The sequence below is a fragment of the Sphaeramia orbicularis genome, chromosome 21, assembly GCF_902148855.1.
Source record: "Sphaeramia orbicularis chromosome 21, fSphaOr1.1, whole genome shotgun sequence".
Lineage (NCBI taxonomy): Eukaryota > Metazoa > Chordata > Actinopteri > Kurtiformes > Apogonidae > Sphaeramia > Sphaeramia orbicularis.
In genome coordinates, this window is record NC_043977.1 from 8678287 (window position 1) to 8701890 (window position 23604).

General features: G+C 36.0%; 1 protein-coding gene across 1 annotated transcript in view; it reads left to right on the plus strand.

Annotated features, from left to right (window-relative positions):
• Window positions 1-23604, plus strand: part of kalrna (kalirin RhoGEF kinase a) — a 197354-nt gene that overhangs the window by 129418 nt on the left and 44332 nt on the right. The window contains exons 39-40 of the mRNA XM_030124714.1: window positions 16801-16879; window positions 18076-18243. Coding sequence (XP_029980574.1) covers window positions 16801-16879; window positions 18076-18243 — 247 coding nt within the window. The remainder of the gene's footprint in view (window positions 1-16800; window positions 16880-18075; window positions 18244-23604) is intronic.

The window sequence follows — 23604 nt, forward strand, 5'->3', positions numbered from 1 at the left end:
TAATTAGTCTTAATTCTCCTCAAAATTGATAGTTATTTCTTAAATCTGACAGTCAATGGTCTTAAAAAAACATGTGAAATGCAGAGGAGAGGCATCAGATGTAATAGAAGCAAGATGAAAATGATGTAACAAGACATAATATTTATCACTATATGAATCTGTTAATCAGTGGAGCTACATTGTCAAAACACAAAGTTTCTCTTTTTAATAATTTTTATCATTATAATCTAGATTTTTGCAATGTTCTTTTGTGAGTCTAGTGTTTGTCATAATTGTTGGGTTGTTGTGGGTTGTAAAGATCCTCAGTCATAGGCTTTAGTAGTCTCATTTCTTCTCTTCTCCTGGGTTGAAGTGTGACACCTTGTGGTAAAACCAGTCTGATCCACTGGTTGGCTTCATACCAAACCATACCAGGCCAACCCTCATAAATAATTACCTTTTTTATGTTTTTTGGTTTGTTTTTTTTTTCATCTCGTTGATCATACTACAGGTGTTTGTTTCATCTCGATAAGTCAGAACTAAGAAATAACCATCTGATTCCTTCATGTTACCAAAAAATCAACCTTTGAGCTTAAAATAAACAATGGTTTGACATTTATTATGACTGTAATTATCAGTGTCGATTCAGCCTGCAACTAGTGACTATTTCAAGTCATCAACTACTATAACCACTTGTCGACTATTGGCTGACAAGTCGTTTCAGCCCTCGTGTCGACTGATATAATACATTTTTGGTTAAATTTCTAGCCATTGTAATACGTGTTTGTCTTAACTTTTACCCAAATCTGGACATTTAAAAAGCATGGATTCCTCACAACTGCTACCATCATTTGCAGACCTGAATTCACCCTTCGTCCTTTTCCTGTGGTCAAAAATGATGACTGTCCTCTCTAATTACTGAAGGTGAAAGTATCCAAAGTATCCGTTATATTTTAGCTGAAGGTCATGTCAGTCGTCATGGAAACGTGACATTCTCTACAGAAGGTTTCCTTCCACCAGTCACTGTTGTGTTTTCTCCATGAAGGCGACCTCTCTGTAACCTCAGCCTAAACACAGCGTATTCATCTTTGATACCACCAGAAAACCAACCTCTGTTATTTTCTGAAGTTGGACTTGTTGTGCTGCTGTTCGACTCCCGCTCTGCGTCGCCTAAACAGTGTTTACAGTTCGCTGCTGTAATAACGCCTTTCCACATATATCCATGCATGTTGTTGTGTCCAGTCACATGAGTGGTGTAACGTTTTGTTGCATATCGTTATCCTCACAGCATAATTACCTAAGTTATACACTATATGGACAAAGTATTGGGACATGTTGAATTCAGGTGTTTCTTTTCCAACAGGGGTCTGGGATACAAAAATGTCATCGTATAGTTTGATATTGGGATAAATATCATATTGATTATTAATATTGACATTTATATCTCAATTCAGCTTGAACAAGACATCCTACAGCTGTAGACATGATGTGTTCCAATACTTTGTCCATATAGTTTATAAACATCAATATTTCCTTTGAACAAAATAATCAACAAATTGAACATAAATTAACAAAATACAACAAATAGTTTAGAAACTATATGTTCAAAAATATTGGGACACATCATGTCTACAGCTGTAAGATGTCCTGTTCATGATGATTTGAAATAAAAACATCAATATTTCCTTAAAGTTTAATGGTAGATTTTTCTTCCTCAGTGAGATGTTAAGAAAGTAGATGGTTAGTTGTAGTAGAAAATTATTATTTACAGTCAGGGCACAAAAAATCTTTTAGGAATTTAGAGGTAGAACATTTAAAATCATAGTCATGAATAAAAAAATAAAATCAATGTTGAAAACCATCTCTGAGTCATTTTGGAAGCAAAGATAATGATTTAAACTAAAGTAGCCAATGCAATGACATTTATTCCAATATAAAACTATATTCTGACATTTGTCGTTATTGTTTTGCATCCCAGACCCCTGTCAGAAAAGAAACACCTGAAGTCCACATACCTTTGTCCATATACTATATGACTTGGGCAGTTATGCTGTGAGGCTAATGCTATGTCAGCTCTGTGACGTTGTGAGTTGTGTTTTCTGTGACGTCCTGTGGTGTAATGAGTCAGCGGCAGCTCAGCCTGTGGTCGTGGTGTTATTTAAGGGAGCGTTCCAGTGGCTGACGACTTGGCAGCCCCTCTGACTCCACCACAGACGACCAGGGCACCGTTTTTAGACCCGTCCCAGTCCTTTTCTCGGAGCCAGACTCAATAAAACATAGTAGAGCCTCAATGTATTAAAACTACTTTAAATCAGTGCTGTAGGTTGGAAGGCAGCCGACTGGTACTGGAACTAGTTAAAGTAAAATCAGGCTGTCTGAAAACGTGGATCTGACTTCTCTATTAATGAGATTTCTGTCTTCATGAAAAATTTAACTTGGAAAAAATGCAACAGAAATACAGTATATTATTCCAAATGTTTTATGTTTTGCTATAAGGCAGGTTTTCATCCAAATACAAGCACAGATTATCTGAAAAAGGTCAGAAGACAATGCAAGTTTATGCATATTTCCATCCATTCATACAGAGGTGTCAAACATATGGCCTGAGGTCCAAAACCGGCCCACCAAAGGGTCCATTCTGGTCCATGGGATGAATTTGCAAACAAGAAAAACACTGAAGATGTTAACAGCCATAGATGTCGAACTCATTTTAGTTCAGGTTCCACATACAGAACAACATGATCTCAAGTGGTTCAGACCAGTAAAATAATAGGATAATAGCTTATAGATAATGACATCTCTAAATTTCGTATTTGGTTTAACGTGAAAAAAAGTAAAATTGTCTTAAAACCTATGGAGTGATAAATGACAGTGGATGGACACACTTGTTTTTACGTTCAATTATTGATATCTGTCCTGAAAAAGTCACAGCAAAATTGAAGAAAAAATAATAAAAGGCAACAAAATGTAAAACAAACAAACAAACAAAAGTAACAAAATGAATATAAATGAACAAAATTAATGGAAAAATGTACAAAATCAGTGACCCATTTGGAGGGTCAATGAATAAAAAATTGACAAAATAATAAGTGCCATGAATAAAATAAGGTTGTAGATGCAGTTAATGATATACTTTATTGAAGAGTCACTTTTTCCTCAGTTTTCTGTGTTTTAATAAAATAACCATTGAATTTACTCTTTTATGAACATCTATATGATCTATGAATTAAATATAGGAAAGTACATGATTTACACAAAAAAATGCAAATGTAAAAAAATGCAAAAGTATAATATGATGATAAATGGTCATAAATCACTTAAGAAAGGTTAAATGAAAAGAAAAAAAAACTGGATGATACAAAATAATGAATAAATTGAACAAAATTATGAAGAAAATGGACATAAAAAAAAAAAAAAAAAAAAATTATCAGTAAACCCTTGGAATTTACTCTGAGCTTTAATGAGCATCTGCATGATCAGTAAATTAGGTGTAGGAAAATGCATGATTTATAATAAAAATGCAAAATACAGAGAATGTTAGAATAGATGCTGATAAATAACTTGATAAAGGTTTAATAGAGAGAAAAATTCATTTGGGTACTGACACAGAAGTAGCTCTGGGACTTTATGGGTTAAACTAAATATACATTTATTCCATTAATCAGGACATGTCAGTTCTTCTTCTTCTTCTTTAAGTAACTAATAATGTGCTGTGTGGTTTGGTGCTTTTAAAGTGTTTCTTTGACCTAATTTGATATGAGGGTTGGTTTTTCTGTCTAGATCCAGTTCCTCTACAGTTGTTTTCTCATGAATCAGATTCATTCATTGTTCAGATTGAAGCCATATACTCGGCATCTGCTGGTCATATGACACACACTCCTGGTAGGCCGCCCAACATAGTGTAGTGGGAGAAAAGTGAACATACACAGACCCACAATGACCCACACACACAGACACACAGTCGTTCCCATGAAATACAAAGCTACTGCTGTTTGTTCAGAGAGGGAGAGAGAGAGAGAGAGAGAGAGAGAGAGAGAGAGAGAGGGGGCGAGCGAGGGCGTGTTTGAAGACACAAACGAGGGAGTTGTCGACAACGCAGAGCGATACACAACACACACAGGGAGACACACACAAGGAGAGGCCAACATGCCAAAGTGGATGAGCTTTAAACTGTTCAAAGAGAGCAGCAGAGTGAGTACGAACGCTGACGGAGGCAGACAGCATCACATTCACGCAGAAATACACACAAATATAACAACCAACTGGCTTTAAGAGTTAAAATAGCACAGAAAATACTCTGAAATCTGGTCAGGTTTGGTCTTTTTTAGCTCTGACATACAAGCTAAAGTACAACTGCATGTGATGATCGGACTCTTTAACATCTACTTATTCAGTTTTACGTCTTTTATGGGTTTAAATCTTGTAAAACTCTTTTCCTCGTCTGCATTGTACATGAAAGTTGCAGACTGATGCTTTACTAACATGGTCCAAAATGGCTGTTTACATGTCTATATAGAATAGAATAGAATAGAATAGAATAGAATAGAATAGAATAGAATGGCTTTTAATACTAATGTGTGGCTTTTATTTGTTTTATCTTCTGGTTGTGTTTTTAGATGCAATTTTTCCTGTTATTGTGCATCTGTTTTTATCAGTTTTAGTATATATACTAAATATATATAGATATATCTTATATATCTATATATATCTTGTTTATCTATATAATTTTGCTAGTTTAATTATATCTTGTATTTTTACCTATATCTTTGTACAGCACTCTGGGCACTTTGCATTGTTGTAAGTGTGCTGTAGAAATAAACTTGGCCTTGAATAGAATAGAACAGCATAGAATAAAAGAAATTGATACTAACATATTAACTTATTACAGCAATGAGATAAATGTTCTTTCATTCACTTTCATTAAAGCTAAAATACTACTAAATACAACTAAAGTATACAAAAAGATACCTCCATACTACAGATAAAAGTAATATATAAAACATGTAAGGATATATACAGTAATAAAGTGGGTGGGTGTATATATGTATGTGTGTGTGTGTGTGTGTGTGTGTGTATATATATATATATATGGTAAAATTAAAAATCAGGTGCATATTCACCTGTGTTCAGTAGCAGTTGCTTAAAACTGCTCAGATGCAAAGTGACTTTATTTACCCAGAGTTTGTGAAACATAACTGTGTGTGTAGATAAGTGTGAGTGTAAGTGTCAGATCCGTTGGTTTATTTGTGTGTTCATTTTGGTTTTTTCGCTGAGGTTTGTTTGCCGTTGCTGTCGAGGTTCGGTCACTGACTGAAACGCTAACGCAGCTCATACGCCTTGTTGACTTTCACTTAGGGTGTTGTAGGGCTGGAGCAGGAGGGAAGATTAATGGTTAAACAGGGTGTGTGTGTGTGTGTGTGTGTGTGTGTGTGCGTGCGTGCGTGCGTGTGTGTGTGTGTGTGTGTGTGTCCACCAGACGGACAGGCAGACATATGGACAGACAGGCAGGAAACAGGCCATTAGCTGCCACAGAGTGAGCGTCTGCATGTAGAGCGACGTTCATTCAGATGTTGATGGCCGGCGGTGGAGACGCTCCTACTGCTTTCCAAGAACCACTGTGAGAGGAAATAAATATGAACATCCCAGAATGCCTCTGCATTTGTTGCGGATTTGTGCTCATGCAGCCTTTTATCCGTTAACCATGACAAATGCCCCCAGCAGCAGCGTTTTCACATGCGGATGTGGACAAATGTGTTGGTTCACAGCCAAAAAAAAGAAGGATCATTCAGTTTTCTTTCTCATTTAAACACTACATCATAAGATGCAGTGCAATCCAAGCAGTGCATTGAGCACTTTAAATCTGTTTTAAAGACACGCCTATTTACACTGGCTTTTAATACAAGTGTTTGACTTTAAGTTTATCTTTTGGTTGTATTTTTAGATACTATTTATCCTATTATTGTGTATCTGTTTTATCAGTTTCAGTATATTTTATCTTGTATATCTATATATTTTTCGTAGTTTTATTATATCTTGTATTTTTACCTGTATGCCTCTACAGCACTCTGGGCACTTTGCGTTGTTGTAAATGTGCTATATCTGTATCTGGACCTTGGAGATATTCTGGAATGTCTTTAGATGTTTTCCTTGGTTTCTTTTCTTCTTGTGTCTACAGTCCCATTTGCCTTTCTTCTTTTATTAATATCTGAAGCAGTGGTCACATTAACCTCCATCTGCTCAGAGATGCTCTTATAACTTTCTTTGAGATCATCTACTGTTTTTTCTCCTCAGTTGATGTGACAGGGAAAATTGAACCAAAACCCAAACTAACAAACCAGAAACCTTAGTGGAACACCAACAGTTTATCAAGTAGGTGACAGCAACTAAAAACAATAATTATCTGGGGTGGACCCAGACCAAAACACATAACAGAAATCATACCATGAAAATAAACTCAACCTAAATGAAAAGAACCAAAACAGTCACTACCGCTCCTTAACTTCACAAAAATGGGGTAAAACTCCTACTCTGCACCATCACCAGTGGATCTTCATTTATATAAACTCAGCATCAATGAAAACTTTACACTTGTTTTTGATAAATACTTGCAAAAACTTAAGCAATGATTTCTGGCTGAGTTAACTGTAACAGCTCAAGGCATGTTGTCCATTTTTGACCTCCTCTGTATGCTGCCGTGTGATTGGCTGATGAATGGAAAAGGTGGTTTTTCCTCAGTGACCAGCGCAAATCCTGTACTTATGATCCTGGGGCTGACGATGTCTATAAAATGCCTCCAAAAGTGACGAATAAGTAGACCTCAAGAACGACGCCATGCCAAGATTATCCCAAAAATCAACGTCACTGTGCCTCAGGTCCACAATGAAATTCAGATCCTGCTGGGGTCACTACAGCCTTCCTGGATCCATGGTCCAGCCTTTAGGCCCGATCTGTCCCATTAAGCATCTCTAGGATCAGTTTGGACGACGTGGATCCAGACCTACTCCTGGTCCAACAAATGTCCAGGAGTTGGTGCTGGCCTTACAGCAGGAGTGGCAGAACATCCACCAGGACAATATTAGACGTCTGGTGTCTCCATGAGAAGGTGTCGTATAACCTCTGTCCGAACAAACAGTGATCAGACCAGATATTGGCTGCTAGGATTTTCAGTTGTGTATTTTCCTTTCAATAAATTTATTGGCCTTGCTCATGTAATAAATACACAGCATTCATTCAATTTCCTGTTTAGAATTGTACAGTTAATAAATTAAAGCAGAGTTGACTTGAAAAAGTATCATTTTTAAGCTCCCGCAATAAAAAAACAGGGTTTCTGCGGGTCATTAAAAAGCATTAAAAGTCATTAAATAGATTTTGTGAGCATTAAGGCCTTAAATGGCATTAATAATAATTAAATTTGATGTCCAGAGGCATTAAAAAATCAAATACACTTGATGGAAAAAAAAAAAACATTGTTATTCATGATTTATTTTGATGATGTAAACATTTAATAATTTTGATCATAAGTATCGTGTGATGAATGACAGACGGAACCCTTTAATTGGCTATTGTTTATGGCAGTGCATGAAGTCACAACACAGGATGCTTAGAATGGAATGTGCTTTGAGCGTGCTCATGCTGTGGTGAAAGAGCGAAGGGAATATTAGCAAATGTTTAGAAAAATGGGAAAATGTGAGTTTCAGCAGAAGTGATTAGAGGAGGAACTATTCAGAACCAGGTTAAAGCCCGTCAACAGTAAACCGACATGTATATATAAAACTATATAAAACTGTATCTGCAGTTGGACATGGGCATTAAATTTGTTTAAAGTGGCATTAAAAAGGGCATTAAATTAGATTTGGCGATACTTGCAGAAACCCTGGAAAAAAAATCAAGTGTAAATTTTTCATTGATGCCGAGTATATACCAAATAAAATGAATATGCATAAAAACGATAATGCAGTAATACAAACTATGATTCAAGTAAAAGGATCTATAATGCACGGTTTATATTGCACAGTAATGGAGCTCAAACTCCCATTGATGCTATGTAGCAACTTCAGTTTCTTTGTAAAAATACTAAACAAACTACTGACTGTAATGTATTTATAGACAGAATGAAGATGTGACCAAGCTGTTAAAGTATCACACTTGTGTAAAATTGAAGTATTTTTGTTGCTATTACTCTTGTGTTATCATCTGATCAGACTCCTCGTTAAACCTTTAGAAACATGGATGTGTACTGCTATTGAATCTCATTTTAGCTGTTTTTAGCTTACCGGCCAATAAGGATTTTGGGGGGGATTTTTTAAAAATTTGTATGAATTTTTAAAATATTACAGATATGCCTTTTACTTATAATGGTTCATATTCTGATGGCTTATAACATGGATGTGGTCGCAGATATCAATATAGTTGCAATGTCTACATTTCAACAGTCATCTTCTCCAAAAGTATTGGTTGGATTCATTTCACATTTTAAATGCATCTTCTTTGGGGCAATGTCTACAAAGTTTGTTCACAGTTTTGAGAAATTTAGATTTGTGACGAATGTTTGAAGTATTAAAAATGTGCCTTTACTTATAATGGTCTATATTTTGATGTTTATGACATGGAAATGGTTACAGATTAATATTAATATAGTTCCGTTGATCGCTGATAGAAGTCATACATGGACTTCGGTTGAATTAGTTGAGTTCTCCTCCAGTGAAAGTACCACCCACTTCTATTGGGAGATTGATCTGCATCCAGACCACAGGACTGGAACATAGAGACAGACCCTGACAACCTCACACATTCAACCGGGATTTGATGCAGAAAGAACATGATGCTGACATACAGGGACATTGGTACTATTTTTCTGTAATGCCCGTATGGTCCAGTCCTGTTGATCTGGTTTGTGTTCTGTCATGTTTATGGTGTCAGTGTTAACTCGGTTTGACCCTTCGGTGTTAAACATGTGACAAGAGAACGGCGCCTGCACTGCAGAGCTGTGTATTTGATGTGGGTGATGTGGAGGTTGTTGATAGTAAAGACAAGACAATGAGATCTGATGGAGTGTCGTCAGTTGGGCAGTTATACCACTGACATAGAGTTTAGTTTTTGTTTTCCAGGTAGAAGCAACCACATATAAACCTACGATGAGTAACCTTCAGCTGTGCAAGGGTTTTGTTTGTTTTCTGTCGGTAACTAAAAAACTACCAGATATTTTAACCTGGAATTTTTACATAAAGTAATATGTGTAGTAATAATGCCAAAAACAAGTTGAAATCCAGTGAAGTTAATGTGCAAAACATAAACATTAACCCAGAATGTGATCCTGGATGCAGTTGGACAGTGAATCCAGTTCTGGGTTATATTTACATCACCAGGTGCCACTAAAAACCATATAAAATGCATGTTTAATATATTTAAAGATAGGATCATAATAGTGGAATTAATCGATTATTCCAATATTTAAAAACTGTGACCTCTTCTTGCTAAATAATAGATTTTTTTTTTTATTTAATAAAGTTGAATTTTCAGCTTCCAGCCATGAGCCTAGTGTCCTGTCCACATTAACATGCACCGTTAATAATACTGTTCATAGTTGTTGTTGTCCAACCTGTGGACACTGTGGATAATACTGTCCACAGTTGTCCAACCTGTGGACACTGTGGATAATACTGTCCACAGTTGTTGTTATCTGACCTGTGGACACTGTGGATAATACTGTCCACAGTTGTCCAACCTGTGGACACTGTGGATAATACTGTCCACAGTTGTTGTTATCTGACCCGTGGACACTGTGGATAATACTGTCCACAGTTGTCCAGCCTGTGGACACTGTGGATAATACTGTCCACAGTTGTTGTTATCTGACCTGTGGACACTATGGATAATACTGTCCACAGTTGTCCAACCTGTGGACACTATGGATAATACTGTCCACAGTTGTTGTTTCCAGGTCATTTGTCTTAATTATCTGGGTAGTCTTTGTTGAGTATTGACAGTATATTTTAGTTCTGTGCTCTGGTATTTCACTCTTACACTTGCTCTTCCAGTGAAATCAAGTATTGCCAGTAAATGTCAACCACACTGTAGATTAGTTGCATATGAGAATAATTCATAACAGGGTTGGTGGTCCATGACAGTCAGAAAAGTTTCCACAGAAGAGAGACTACAGTTCAGACTGAGGCCTGTGTGTGAGATACAGAAAGAATATGAATGAGTTTTTCAAAGAAATGTGGGTAATAATAATCAACTTTAACCTTCTGGTATCCAGATGAGCATATTATGCACCTTCTACACTTCATATTGTTTTTCACAATTTGTTTTAGGTCAGAATTTAAAAAGGTGTTAATTTTTACATGATTTTTTAAAATTCTGACCCAGCCACTAAAATCACCGCATTATAAACAATGTTAAATTCCTACACTAACACCCTTCTACCAAGTGAGTAAAAATGCACAGACACATTTTAGCATTTAGCATTTAACATTTAACACAAAACATAATAATGCATATTAACCATTGTTGGTGTTAATCATTGACATATGTCAGGATAAAAAAATAAAAATCAAATTTTTATGTAGTATACTGAAAAACAAAAAAAAGGGAGTTTTTGATGGTTTTTTGCATCAACAGTATGGTTTGTTTACATTACAAACATGGCATTTAAACTGTTAAAAATATGACAGTTATTGAGCATTTGGTATTTTTGTTTATGGCTCAAGTTGATGCAATAATAACAAAAATTTAAAAAAAAAAAAAAAACTATGAAAAAAATTGACATTACTGCAGCACTGTGCAGATTACGCGCTTAAGTAGATTAGAAGGACCTGGGACACCGGAGGGTTAAATACAGCTGTTATTGTCATTTACGTCTTTTATGTACAGTTATGAGATTTAGGTATAATTTTCATCCACTTGATTGAATATGTCACTGGAAAATCCATGTTTCTTTTTTTTTTTGGTCACGTTATGAAATGTAGATGTGGATCTTTGAGTATGACTTAAAATGAAGCTAACGTCAGAGAAAAGTGTCTCATTGAGGAAGTCGTTGATCCACTTCCACTGCACATACGAAACTGGTCAGATCACGAGACAGAAGCATCAATAAAAGCAGAATATGAAGCATTAGCGTTCTGAATTTATGGTGAAATTTAGAAAAAAAACAGTTAACTATTGAATGAATGAGCAGCTCTGTATGAGTAAACGGTGATAAATGAAGGCTGGTTCACAGACACACCCTCCGTCTGGAAAATCCAACCTTTATCCTCCTTATCGGATGAATCATCAGCTGTTTCCTGGTCGTCAACAGGTCGCATTCATTCTGCCGCCGAATGAGGTGAAGCGTCTTTGTTCTGCTCCAACATATGACCGTCACAAGCCCAGTGTGTACCAGTGTGTTTTCAGTGCACAGATTCAGTCATATGACCGACAACAGCAGACGCACAACAAACACTGACAACAGCAGACGCACAACAGACACTGACAACAGCAGACACACAACAAACACTGACAACAGCAGACGCACAACAGACACTGACAACAGCAGACGCACAACAAACACTGACAACAGCAGACGCACAACAAACACTGACAACAGCAGACGCATAACAGACACTGACAACAGCAGACGCACAACAGACACTGACAACAGCAGACGCACAACAGCAGACGCACAACAAACACTGACAACAGCAGACGCACAACAGACACTGACAACAGCAGACGCACAACAGACACTGACAACAGCAGACGCACAACTGCAGACGCACAACAAACACTGACAACAGCAGACGCACAACAGACACTGACAACAGCAGACGCACAACAGACACTGACAACAGCAGACCCACAACAGACACTGACAACAGCAGACGCACAACAGACACTGACAACAGCAGACGCACAACAGCAGACGCACAACAAACACTGACAACAGCAGACGCACAACAGACGCACAACAAACACTGACAACAGCAGACGCACAACAAACACTGACAACAGCAGACGCACAACAGACGCACAACAAAGACTGACAGCAGCAGACGCACAACAAACACTGACAACAGCAGACACACAACAAACACTGACAAGAGCAGATGCACAACAGACAATGACAACAGCAGACACACAACAGTAGACACGCAACAAACACTAACAACAACAGATGCACAACAAACACCAACAACAGCAGACACGCAACAGACACTGACAACAGCAGACGCACAATACACACTGACAACAGCAGATGCACAACAAACACTGACAACAGCAGATGCACAACAAACACTGACAACTGCAGACGCACAACAAACACTGACAACTGCAGACGCACAACAAACACTGACAACTGTAGACGCACAACAAACACCAACACAACAGACGCACAACAAACACCAACACAACAATAGACACACAACAAATACTGACAACAACAGATGCACAACAAACACCAACACAACAGACGCACAACAAACACCAACACAACAGATGCACAACAAACACTGACAATAACAGACGCACAACAGCAGACACGCAACAAACATTGACAACAACAGACAAAACAAACACCAACAACAGCAGACGCACAACAAACACTGATCTAAATCGACATCTTTTTGTTTCTGATGCTGCCATTGTGAAAACCCCTGACTCGACCCATTGACATTTTTAGCGCGGTTGCCATGGCGTTTGGTGAACACAGCTCCGCCCCCACGGCCCAGAATAAGTGGAAACACCTGCGTGGGGATGCAGGACCTGTGTGTCTATGTGCACGTGTAAGAGCCGGACCATCTGTCAGGTAGAAAGTCACCTGGACCTGAGCAAAAAACGGGGTCTTTGTTGCTAGGCGACCATTAGCCCGGCCGAGGGTGTCGGGTTACACTCTGATGCTGACATTTTCCAACACTTTGAGCATCATCTGCATTTTCATTTGGACCTTTAACCATAGTTTTAGCTTCATTTTCATTGTTTTCATCACTTTAGTTCGTTTTATTCAATGTTTTCTTTGTTTTTTTTTCCATTTTATTTATTATTTTCTTATTTTTGTTCATTGTATTAATTACTGTTTCATTCTGTCAATTTAGTATCATTATTTTCTTCACTGTTTATTTTATTTATTTTGTTCATTTTATTCCTTTTTTGGTCTATTTTTATTCATTATTTTGTTCATGTTATGTATTTATCTGTTCATTTTGTTAATAACTTTTTCATTCATCATTTTCTTCACTTCTGTCCATTTTTACCTCCGCCAAGGAGGTTATGTTTTTGCCAGGGTTTGTTTGTTTGTCTGTCTGTCTGTTTGTTTGTCTGTCCGTTAGTGTGCAACATAACTCAAAAAGTTATGGACAGATTTTGATGAAATTTTCAGGGTTTGTTGGAAATGGGATAAGGAAGAAATGATTAAATTTTGGTGGTGATCCGGGGGGGGGGGGGCAGACCAGACAATTTCATCAAAATCTGTCCATAACTTTTTGAGTTATGTTGCACACTAACAGACAGACAGACAGACAGACAAACCCTGGCAAAAACATAACCTCCTTGGCGTGGGGGGCCCACGGGGGGGGGGGGGGGGGGGGCACTGATCAGCCTTGGCGGAGGTCTGCACTCTCCGAGTGCTTCTAGTTATTTATTATATTCATTTTACTGATATTTAAATTTTCTCTGATTTATACAAAGTTTTTCCGTAGTTTATAGAGTATTAGATGCTGTTTTTTGCTTAAAATACTGTGGTTATGGATCTTCTTTTCATTTTGTTCAGTGCATTTATTGTAAATTTTTTCCATTTTTGTTCATTAGTTTCTCCATTTCATTCATATTTTCTTAACTTTTGTTCATTTTATGTATTATTTTGCTCATGTAACTGAGAGATTGAAATTTTCTCTGTAGTGTTTTTATTATTGTGGTAATTTTTTTCCATTTTTGTTCATTATTGTGTTCATTTTTTTTTTCATTATTTACTTAAGTTGGTCCTTTTCATTCATTATTTCCTTCACTTTGGTTTGTTTATTTATTTTATTCATTACTTTTTATTATCAATTTTCATTATTTTTTTTCCTCAGTTGTCCATTGTCTTTATTTTGTTTATTGTTTTTATTCATATTTTATCTGTTTATTCCCTATTTTGTTCAATTTGTGTATTTTTTTGTTCATTTCATTAAATACTTACCATTCTGTCCATTTGTATTCATTAGTTTTGTCATTTTTATTCATTTCATTTATTGTTCTCTTCATTTTTATCCATTTCATTCATTATTTTTGTCTATTTTTATTCATTATTTTGTTCAATTTATGTATTTTTTTCTTCATTTTATTAATTACTTTTTCATTCTGTCCGTTATTATTCATTATTTTCTTCACCTTTGTCCTTTTTTGTTCATTTTACTGACAGATTGACATTTTCTCTCAGTTTGTGGAGTTTTAGAGGCTGTTTTTATTATTTGTCTTTAAACACTGTAGTTATGGGTCATTTTACACTGATCATATGATCTGATGTTGTATATAAGGTCTCTACTTCATTAAATTCATGCTCTATTCCAGTTTCTTTTTTTTTCATTCTGACTGTTAGAGGACGCTCAGTTTCGTGTTTCTCCATAGTTACGTCAGTGTTCTGGACTCGTCGTCCACTCTTGGACTGTGTTTATCAGCTGATGGTGTGTTTTCACAGCCCACAGGTGTCCAAGTCTTATCACTGACCTTTGTGTTTCTTTTCATTTCCCTCGTCTGAGTTACTTTCCATCTGCGTTAAATCCATCCTTACATATATTCTGTACATACATAGGCTGCTGTTTGTTGAGGTCAGAGTCAGGTTTTAATAAAAGTCACATTATCTGACTGAGGCCATCGTTTCTTTTACATAACAGACATTCAGCTGTTACACAGTCATTGACCTCATCACTATATTTATAGACGTTTTACTACATCCTTGTTTTAATTATTAACTGACAAAGCAGCAGGTTTAATTTTTGTCTATTTTTAGTGCATATTACTGCATTGTTTTGTTGGCCCTTTGGACTGTTATTTATGAGAATGGAAGGTTTAAAATAGAGAAGACCAAAGAGAAAAATGTCTTTAAGTCAGAAATTCAGCTTCATCAAACCTGCAGATACCCTGATTGTGTAATTAGCATGTTTTTGTGTATTTTAGCATCTGTTTCAACAAATTTTTGTGTATTTTTGCATTTTTTGTATATTTTAGTGCATTTTTGTATATTTCTGTGTATTTTTAGTGTTTTTCAGCATGTTTGTATATTTTAGTGCATTTTTTAAATATTTTTGTGTATTTTACTGTGTTACAGCATGTTTTTGTATATTTTAGTGCATTTTTGTATATTTCTTTGTATTTTAGTGTGTTTCAGCCTATTTTAGTGCATTTTTTATATATTTTTGTGGATTTTACTGTGTTTCAGCATATTTTTGTGTATTTGAGCATTTTTCCTATATTCTAGTGCATTTTTATACATGTTTATTTTAGTGTGTGTTTCAGCATATTTTTTTTGTGTTTTTGCATTTTTTTGGGGGATATTTTAGTGCATTTTTGTATATTTTAGTGCATGTTGGTGTATAAGAACTATGAGGCCCTTTGGAATGTTATTTATATGAATGGACGGAACGAAATTTGACCAAAGAGAAAAATGTCTTAGTCATAATTCAACATTGTCAAACCTGCAGATGCACTGAAAAACATCTGCAACTTTAAAACATGTTGCTGACTGTGTTACCAGTCACATAGTATCTGAAACTGTCTTGATTTGTTAATGTCTCGTGTGAAAACGGATAAAATTCATTTCCAGATCACGGTTGAAATGCTCCTAAATTTGTCTGAACTTGTTGGACATTTCACTGAAGTTCAGCGTCTGTGCAAATGTAAAGTCCAGTTTTTTGTAGGACGTGAAGAAAACCACGTCCACATGTTGGTTGTTCGTCCTGTTTCTCCGGCTCAGACAGGATTTAAGTCTGCAAACACTGAAAGCTTCCAGGGAAGATCAGACTTGTGACATTTAGACCCTTCAGGGCCTCCATCAGGTGTATTCATATCTTCCACAAGCACTAACAGACTCGGTGAGATTAGTGTTGAAAATGCATCAGCTTTAGTGTTGAATGAGTCTTGAAGTAGAAGTACATCACCCTCTTTTAATCTACATCAGAGGGGTCAATCATGCAGCCTGTGGGCGAAAACTGGTCCCCCAAAAGGTCCAATCCAGCCTGCAAGATGAATCTGTGCAAAAAGTGACACTGACAACATTAAACATCAAGGTTGTCGAACTGGTTTTAGTTCAGGGGCCCGATGTGATCTCAAGTAAAAAAAAAATAAATAAATAGCACAATAGCTTCGTAGTAATGTTCTCCTTTGTTTGATGTGAAAAAAGTTAAGTTACACAATGAAAATGTTTTCATGTTTCACAACAAAATGTGAATAACATGAAAAAATATAAACAACCTGAAATTTCTAAAGGACAAAAGTGTCATTTCCCCAATATTCCGCCTGTTATTAAATATTTTTTTGTATTTGCAGATTCACTGTAATCTGTAAACTGTCTTAATAATAAACTGAGACATAAGTGTTGAAATTGTGCTCATTTCTCCGAATACGTTTTGGGTTGTACATGGTACTTCAGGTTATTCACATTTTCATAATGTCATTTGACTTGTTTTCCTCTCTAAAACAGTTATTATTCATAGGTTATTCTGTTATAAATTTATATCATATTGGGCTGAATGTGGAACCTGAACATCCCTGATCTACATCCATAAATGAGTGTAAAAGCCAGTTTCTGTAAACATGTGGTTCTGCTGAAGGTTTAGTTTTAAACCTCTGCTTCTGTTTGTGTTTCTGCAGCTCTCCGGCGGTTGCGAGCTGACTGTCGTCCTCCAGGACTTCACGGCCGGATGCAGCACGGAGATGTCCATCAGCACCGGTAGGATTGAATATCTGCATTAAAACCCATGGGGAGTTTCTGCAAACATCTAAGTCATTTTATTCAGCTCCTTCATTAACCCTCTGGCATCCCTCCCATAGAGGTCCTTTCAAATCACCGACAGTGCATTATCTGCTCAGGGGGGTAGTAATGAGAAAGTTTTCTTCATAGTGTTTGTTTTCAACTTTTTAACATTTGTTTTTGTATTTCATCAACTTGAGCCACAAAGAAAAAATGCTTAATTTTTTTAACCCTTTAAAAGCCATATTTATAATGTAAACAAACCATATTTTTTGATCCAAAAAACACAAAACTTTTTTTTTTCAATATTCTACATGAATTTTTTTTTTTCATCTTTACATATGTCAGTGATTAACACCAACACTGGTTAATATGCATTATTATTTTTTTGTCATAGATCAAATGTTCTAAAATGAAGAGCAGTTAAAAAAGTGTATTAAAAAAACAGGAAATTATTAAAATGAGAAAAAAATAATAAAATAATGCGGAAAATTAAGAAAATCAAGGAAATGAATAAAATATTTAATCAATTGGGGTGGGCGGTCATCAAAATGAGCAAAATTAAGTAATGAAGATGGCTTTTTTTTTTTTTTTTTTTTTCAATATTCTACATAAAAATTTGATGGCATATTTTTTTATTTATTTTTCATCCTGGCATATGTCAATGATTAACACCATCACTGGTTAATATACATTATAATTTTTTGTGCCAGGTCAAATGTTAAGTGCTAAATTGTGTCAATGTGCATTTTGTACTCACTTAGTAGAAGGGTGTTAGTGTAGGAATTTAACGTTGTTTATAATGTGCTGATTTTAGTGGATGGATCAGAATTTAAAAAATCACACAAAAATGAACCACTTTTGAATTCTGACCTAAAACAAATAGTGAAAAATAATATGACCTTTAATAACATGAAGTACAAAGTGTGCATAATGTACTCACCTGGACAACAGAAGGAAAAAGATGATTATTACAAACATTCCTTTTAAAAAAGTGCAAATGGGTTGTATCTGATGACCATGAAAAGATGACAAACTGTATTTTACACCAATTATTTCCATGAATTGATGGATTAGTGGATCAACAGGTATTAAGCAGTTTAGATCAGTAGATGGTTCTGGTCTCTGGTGGATGTTTGGGTCTTTATGGGTTCTGGTTCCTGTTCTTCTTCCAGGCCAGACCGTGGAGCTGTTGGAACGACCCAGTGAGCGACCCGGATGGTGTCTGGTCCGGACCACGGACCGGAGTCCACCACAGGAAGGACTGGTTCCCAGTTCGGCGCTCTGCGTGTCCCATTCACGCTCCAGTGTGGAGATGGACTGTTTCTTCACCTCAGGGAAAGGTATGGACTCTGGGTTCAGAACCATCTACCTGCTGCTGTGTGTTGGTTATCAGATGTCCAGACTAGGTTCATATTCTTATAAAAGCTGCATTTACAGTATTTTCATGAACACAGGAGGAGGTCACGGCTTCTGTCAGTTTGATTCACTGCAGATACAGATCAGTCATCACACAACAGACCCAGGTTCTTTCGGACCATTTTTATCTCCATACACGTGTGCAAAAATTCAGATAAGCATCCAAAACATCCAAGGAGCATAAAAAAAAGTCCACGAGTGGCACACTGCTGTCATTAGATCATTATTATTATTATTATTATTATTATTATTATTATTATTATTATTATAAAAGTCTACAGACTATATAAATATTTACAACAGAGTGGAACTGCAGTTGAAACAATGTGGTTTCAGTTGATCATCCACATTTATTTTACATCAATCTGGTTTGACTGCTGTACAACAGTAATGAAAACCCTTTTTTTTTTTTTTTTTTTTATTAACCCTATCCATCATATCCACTGACACGTTGCCACTGAAGAAATAACATAATTAAGTTAGTGAAGGTCCTGTAGCTGCTGTTCTTCCTGTTTGTTCAGGTTTTGTTCTGCATTTATTGAGTGAATCTCCTCTAAATGGGATGTTACTGACACTCTGGGAATATGTGTATTTTCCTAATAGTTCATTTGGATTTATTTGATTAGTAGTGAAGCTTTAATCTGGTGTTTTCAGTATCTGGGCCTCTACTGACATCTGCTGGTCTACTGTGCACATTACAACATAAATACAACCTGTGCACACGTCACTACAGTAATAGTAGTCGTAAGTGATATATATAAATAATATAAGTATGTAACTAATAATGATAAGCAATAAGATAAATAAATTTAAGTCATAACTTGGTTTAATTTCAGACCCAACCCCTACGTTCCTCTAAAACTCAAACAGCAGCTAAATCCTCTGAAAATCTAATAGAAACCCTAACAAATATCCCTTTAGATGTAAATAAAATAAACCCAGGTTCTATTATTCCCTCTGTGTCCTGAAGGGGGGGCTGTGCACCTGCATTTAACCACTGTTCTGATATGATCTGTGTTTTACAGTGGAATAAACAGAGGCTGATAGTTGTTGGTGGGTTATTATCAGTGTTTTCTGCAGTGCCATCAGATTAAACAGGACACACATACACACACACACACACACCTCCACCTCCACAGCCAGTTTTTCCTGTCACCCACTCATTACCCTGCATTTCCCTGGATGCATGTAAACGGTGTGGGGTGGGTCAGCTGATTTGCATGCTGCTTGGCCGTGTGTTTTCTCTTCCGCTGATGAAAAGGACGGTTTGTGTTGTGGGTGTTTTGTGTGTCTGTGGACAGATGCAAATCAGACGACTGCACCGCTACACATGGAAATGACACACACACACTTTGATGATGTGTGTTAAATATGAGGAAAGGCCTGTTGTCTCAGCACGAATGGGGTTAAAGTCAGAAAAGAGATAAAGGAAATGGAACAGGATGTTAATTAGCATCTGTCAGACTCATTAGAATAAGAACTCAACACAGGGTCATGATAAAAACACAGGATTATTCAACCAATGTCACAGACGAAATGACACGTTTCATGTTTTATCAGTAAAACCAGAGTTTTAGCCACAGACAGATTGTTTTTTAATGTAATCTGAATTCATGTAATGTGTTTAAGTTTAAGTGTGAGGATCATTTGAGGTAGAATCATCTTATAGAATAGAATAGAATAGAATAGAATAGAATAGAATAGAATAGAATAGAATAGCCTTTATTGTCATTGTGTGTTACTCCAGTCAGTGCAACAATATTAGTAAAAAAAAAAAACAAAACACAAAAAACAATGCATCAGAAATTAAGAACAGAGTTAATGTAAACTACAAAAACTAGCAATTAGGTAAGAAAATAGAATACAAACGTTTACAAAAATAAAATGAAATAAGAGCTAAAAGGAGAATAAAATAATAAATTGACCAAAAAAATATGAATGGATACAATGTTAACCCTTTAGGCGCCTGAGTGTTTTTGTTTTGTTTTCGTTTTATCAATTTTGATATCAAGATTTCAAAAAACTGTCTGTTTTTTTTCGGTTGTGTTGCCTCTCGTAATATTGCAACTTTGGCACTTAAAGGGTTAACAATATTAACAGTATGAACCATATGCAACAGTATGTGTGTGTGTATATATATATATATATATATATATATATATATATATATATATATATATGAACTCAAGCCTATATAAAAATAGTGCATTCATGTTTGGATAAATATTGCATTGTTATTGCAAGAGCAGAAGATTATTGTTTGACTTATTGCACATAATTCACATTATTCAGGGTTAATGCGTATTATTGGAAGCAAAATACAGGCAAGTTGGAGCCAAACTAAGTTTTCTCTCTGGTTTGTGGAAGCTTAAGCTTTGTGTTGTTTTATCAGACTAGAAACTCTACACTTTTGCATAATTTTGGATCAAATTCCACAATATTTTACATATTTAAATGAAGTTAATAAACACATCCACATTTTTCTCTCTATACAACTGCAGTGTTCCTTTAGTTATCTAACCTGTAGCTGCCTGTTTTGTCCCATTGGAGGTTTATAATTAATCTTTAACATTTTCACTCCACGTTAACTGTTAAACATGAGTGTAAGTTAGACTCATGTTGGATGTGTGTTGATGCAGACTAATCCTGGAAACTTTACTGCAGACCGAGGCTAAAGTATGATAATAAACAGACTGAAATAAACTCACATAGCAACATTAATGCTATTTAGTACAACACTATCTGTAAAACACCATGATTACACTGATAAACAGGCAGTTTTAAACAAATATTAACTGAGTAGGAACCATCCCATCATATGATAAATATAGTTATGTTTATGTGGTGTAATAACATTTGACTCAATACAATAGAAGAGGTTTGGAAGGTTTTTGTTTTGTTTTTTACCCAATGATTCTTTTTTTTTTTCTCTTTAAGACCATCAACAAATGTAACTGTGTCTAAACTGAAGGATGGACATGACCGGTAAATCTAAAGGGTTTGATAAAAGCAGTGAGCTGTTGTGAAGGCGCTGAGTCCGGCATCGTCTTTTTGAGAAATTTAGATTTTTGACAATTTTTGTTTTCTTTCTTAAAAATTGGTCCTTTCCTTATAATGGTCCATATTTTGATGGTTTATAACATGTAAATGGTTACAGATATCAGTTTAGTTACTGTTGATCACTGATATGACGTCATATATGGACTTTCATTTGGGTTCATGACCTTTGCCCTTTGAAAGGTCAAACTCAAGATCAACAATGTCTAGATTATAACAATCCTCCAAGACTACTGGTCAAGTTCACTTCATATGTTATATGTATCTTCTTTGTGACAATGTCTACAAAGTTTGTTCACAGTTTTGAGAAATTTAGATTTTTGACGATTTTTTTTCTTTATTAAATTTTTTCCTTTACTTCTAATGTTTCATATTTTGATGGTTTATAACATGTAAATGGTTACAGATATCAATATAGTTCCTACTGAGCACTGATAGAAGTCTTATATGGACTTTCATACTGATTCATGATAGAACATGATGCTGAGATACAGGGACATTGGAACTATTTTTATTAATTCATGTTAAGTGGAACTGAAAAGACACACAACAGCTGCAGAGTGAGTCCATGCACCACTAACGTGTCAAAAATATTATAGTTTCAGTCGTATGTGAAAGTGTCATGTCAGTGTGGTTTTAAGACAGACTGAGGCAATCTACAGCAGAACCATCTGCAGGGCATTTAATTAACCCTCCACTTAGTTTAGATTAGTTTTTACCCTCGGCCTCACTGGCCACTGGGTATTGTCATCAGCTGGTCTTCCGTCCATCCGTCCGTCTGTCTGTCCATGTATGTGCAAAAACTTTGGCATGACCCGGTGGTTCTCAACCACAGGGGGCAGCAGATAGTCAACGACAATGATGAGGGGACGAGTTAACTTTAACTGTCTCACAGTTTTATCGAAAGGGGGAAGGGTGTAAGTGGGTGGAGCAGAGAGCAGCAGAGTGCAGTTGGTGAGAGAAACATGGAAGATTTTTATTACTTTTATCAGTGTTTTAGTGGTGAATTCTTGTAATTGTATATAACAATGATAATGCTGTTTTGGAGTGTTCTGCATGTGTGGTTTGCTGTGTTTTTGTTGAGTTTCACTTTTTTTTTTTTTTTGCCTGTTTTTTCACTTTTTTGTCTGTGTTTTTCCGGTTCATATAGTTCATTGATAGAGTAGAAAGTGAACTGAGACTATCACACAGGCTAAAAATGAGTAGAAATAATTAAAAATAAGAAACTGCAACATGGACACAGAATGATCTAGACAAAGTAATATGTAAATAGTTGAAAGTTTATTCCTCTAATCTGATAAAATTTCATTCTGAACATTTACAGTTGTTTTTCATTATAACTATGATAAAAAATTGTCAGTTTTTTTTTTTTTTTTTTTACTATTAGTGCTGTTTTAAATCAAATCAAATTTTATTTATATAGAGCCAAATCATCACAGAAGCCATCTCATGACACATTACATATAGAGTCGGTTGGGATCAGATGCTCAAGCCAAGCATTTTCAGTATTTATTACATATAATAATGATCATTAATGGACAAATATTGAAAGTTAAGTTCTTGCTGAAAAAAGGTGCAAAAGTATTGACATTTTCTGACACTTTTATTGCAAAAAAACAACAACATATAAATCTAGGCCTGTTGTAATGGTAGTCCTTATAGGGTTAAAGACGCAGCAGAACTGTCTGCAGGGCATTTAATTAACCGTTCGCTTAGTTAATGAATGAGTCCAGCTGTTAATTAACCCTATAAAGCTGCTGTTAATTAATGGGTGTGGATATAAACTACTGTGTGTGTGTGTGTGTGTGTGTGTGTGTGTGTGTGTGTGTGTGTGTGTGTGTGTGTTTGTCGGAGGTCTTGTGACTGCGCTGTAAAGTAGGTCTCCTTGTCCTTTTGTGAAACTGCAGTGAACTGAAGTTAACTCCACATTGAAAGTCAGAAGGATGAGTCTGCAGTTGGAACAGTTGTGTGTGTTTGGGTTGTGTGTTTTGTCTGTTGTGTGAATGTTGTGTGTTCCTGAACAGACCCATGAACGTCCTGACGCTGGAGCAGAGTTTGTGTATGTGTAGCGTCTGTTGTAGTATTTTCTGCAGTCTCAGTTAAATGGGACACTGCAGCGAAACATGTTGTATCTGGGCTAAATGTGAACGTGTTGTCGTTTACCTGCTGCTGCAGTTTTCATCGGGACACGAATCCACCTCAGTCCAGTCCTGCAGCAGGATCAAGTC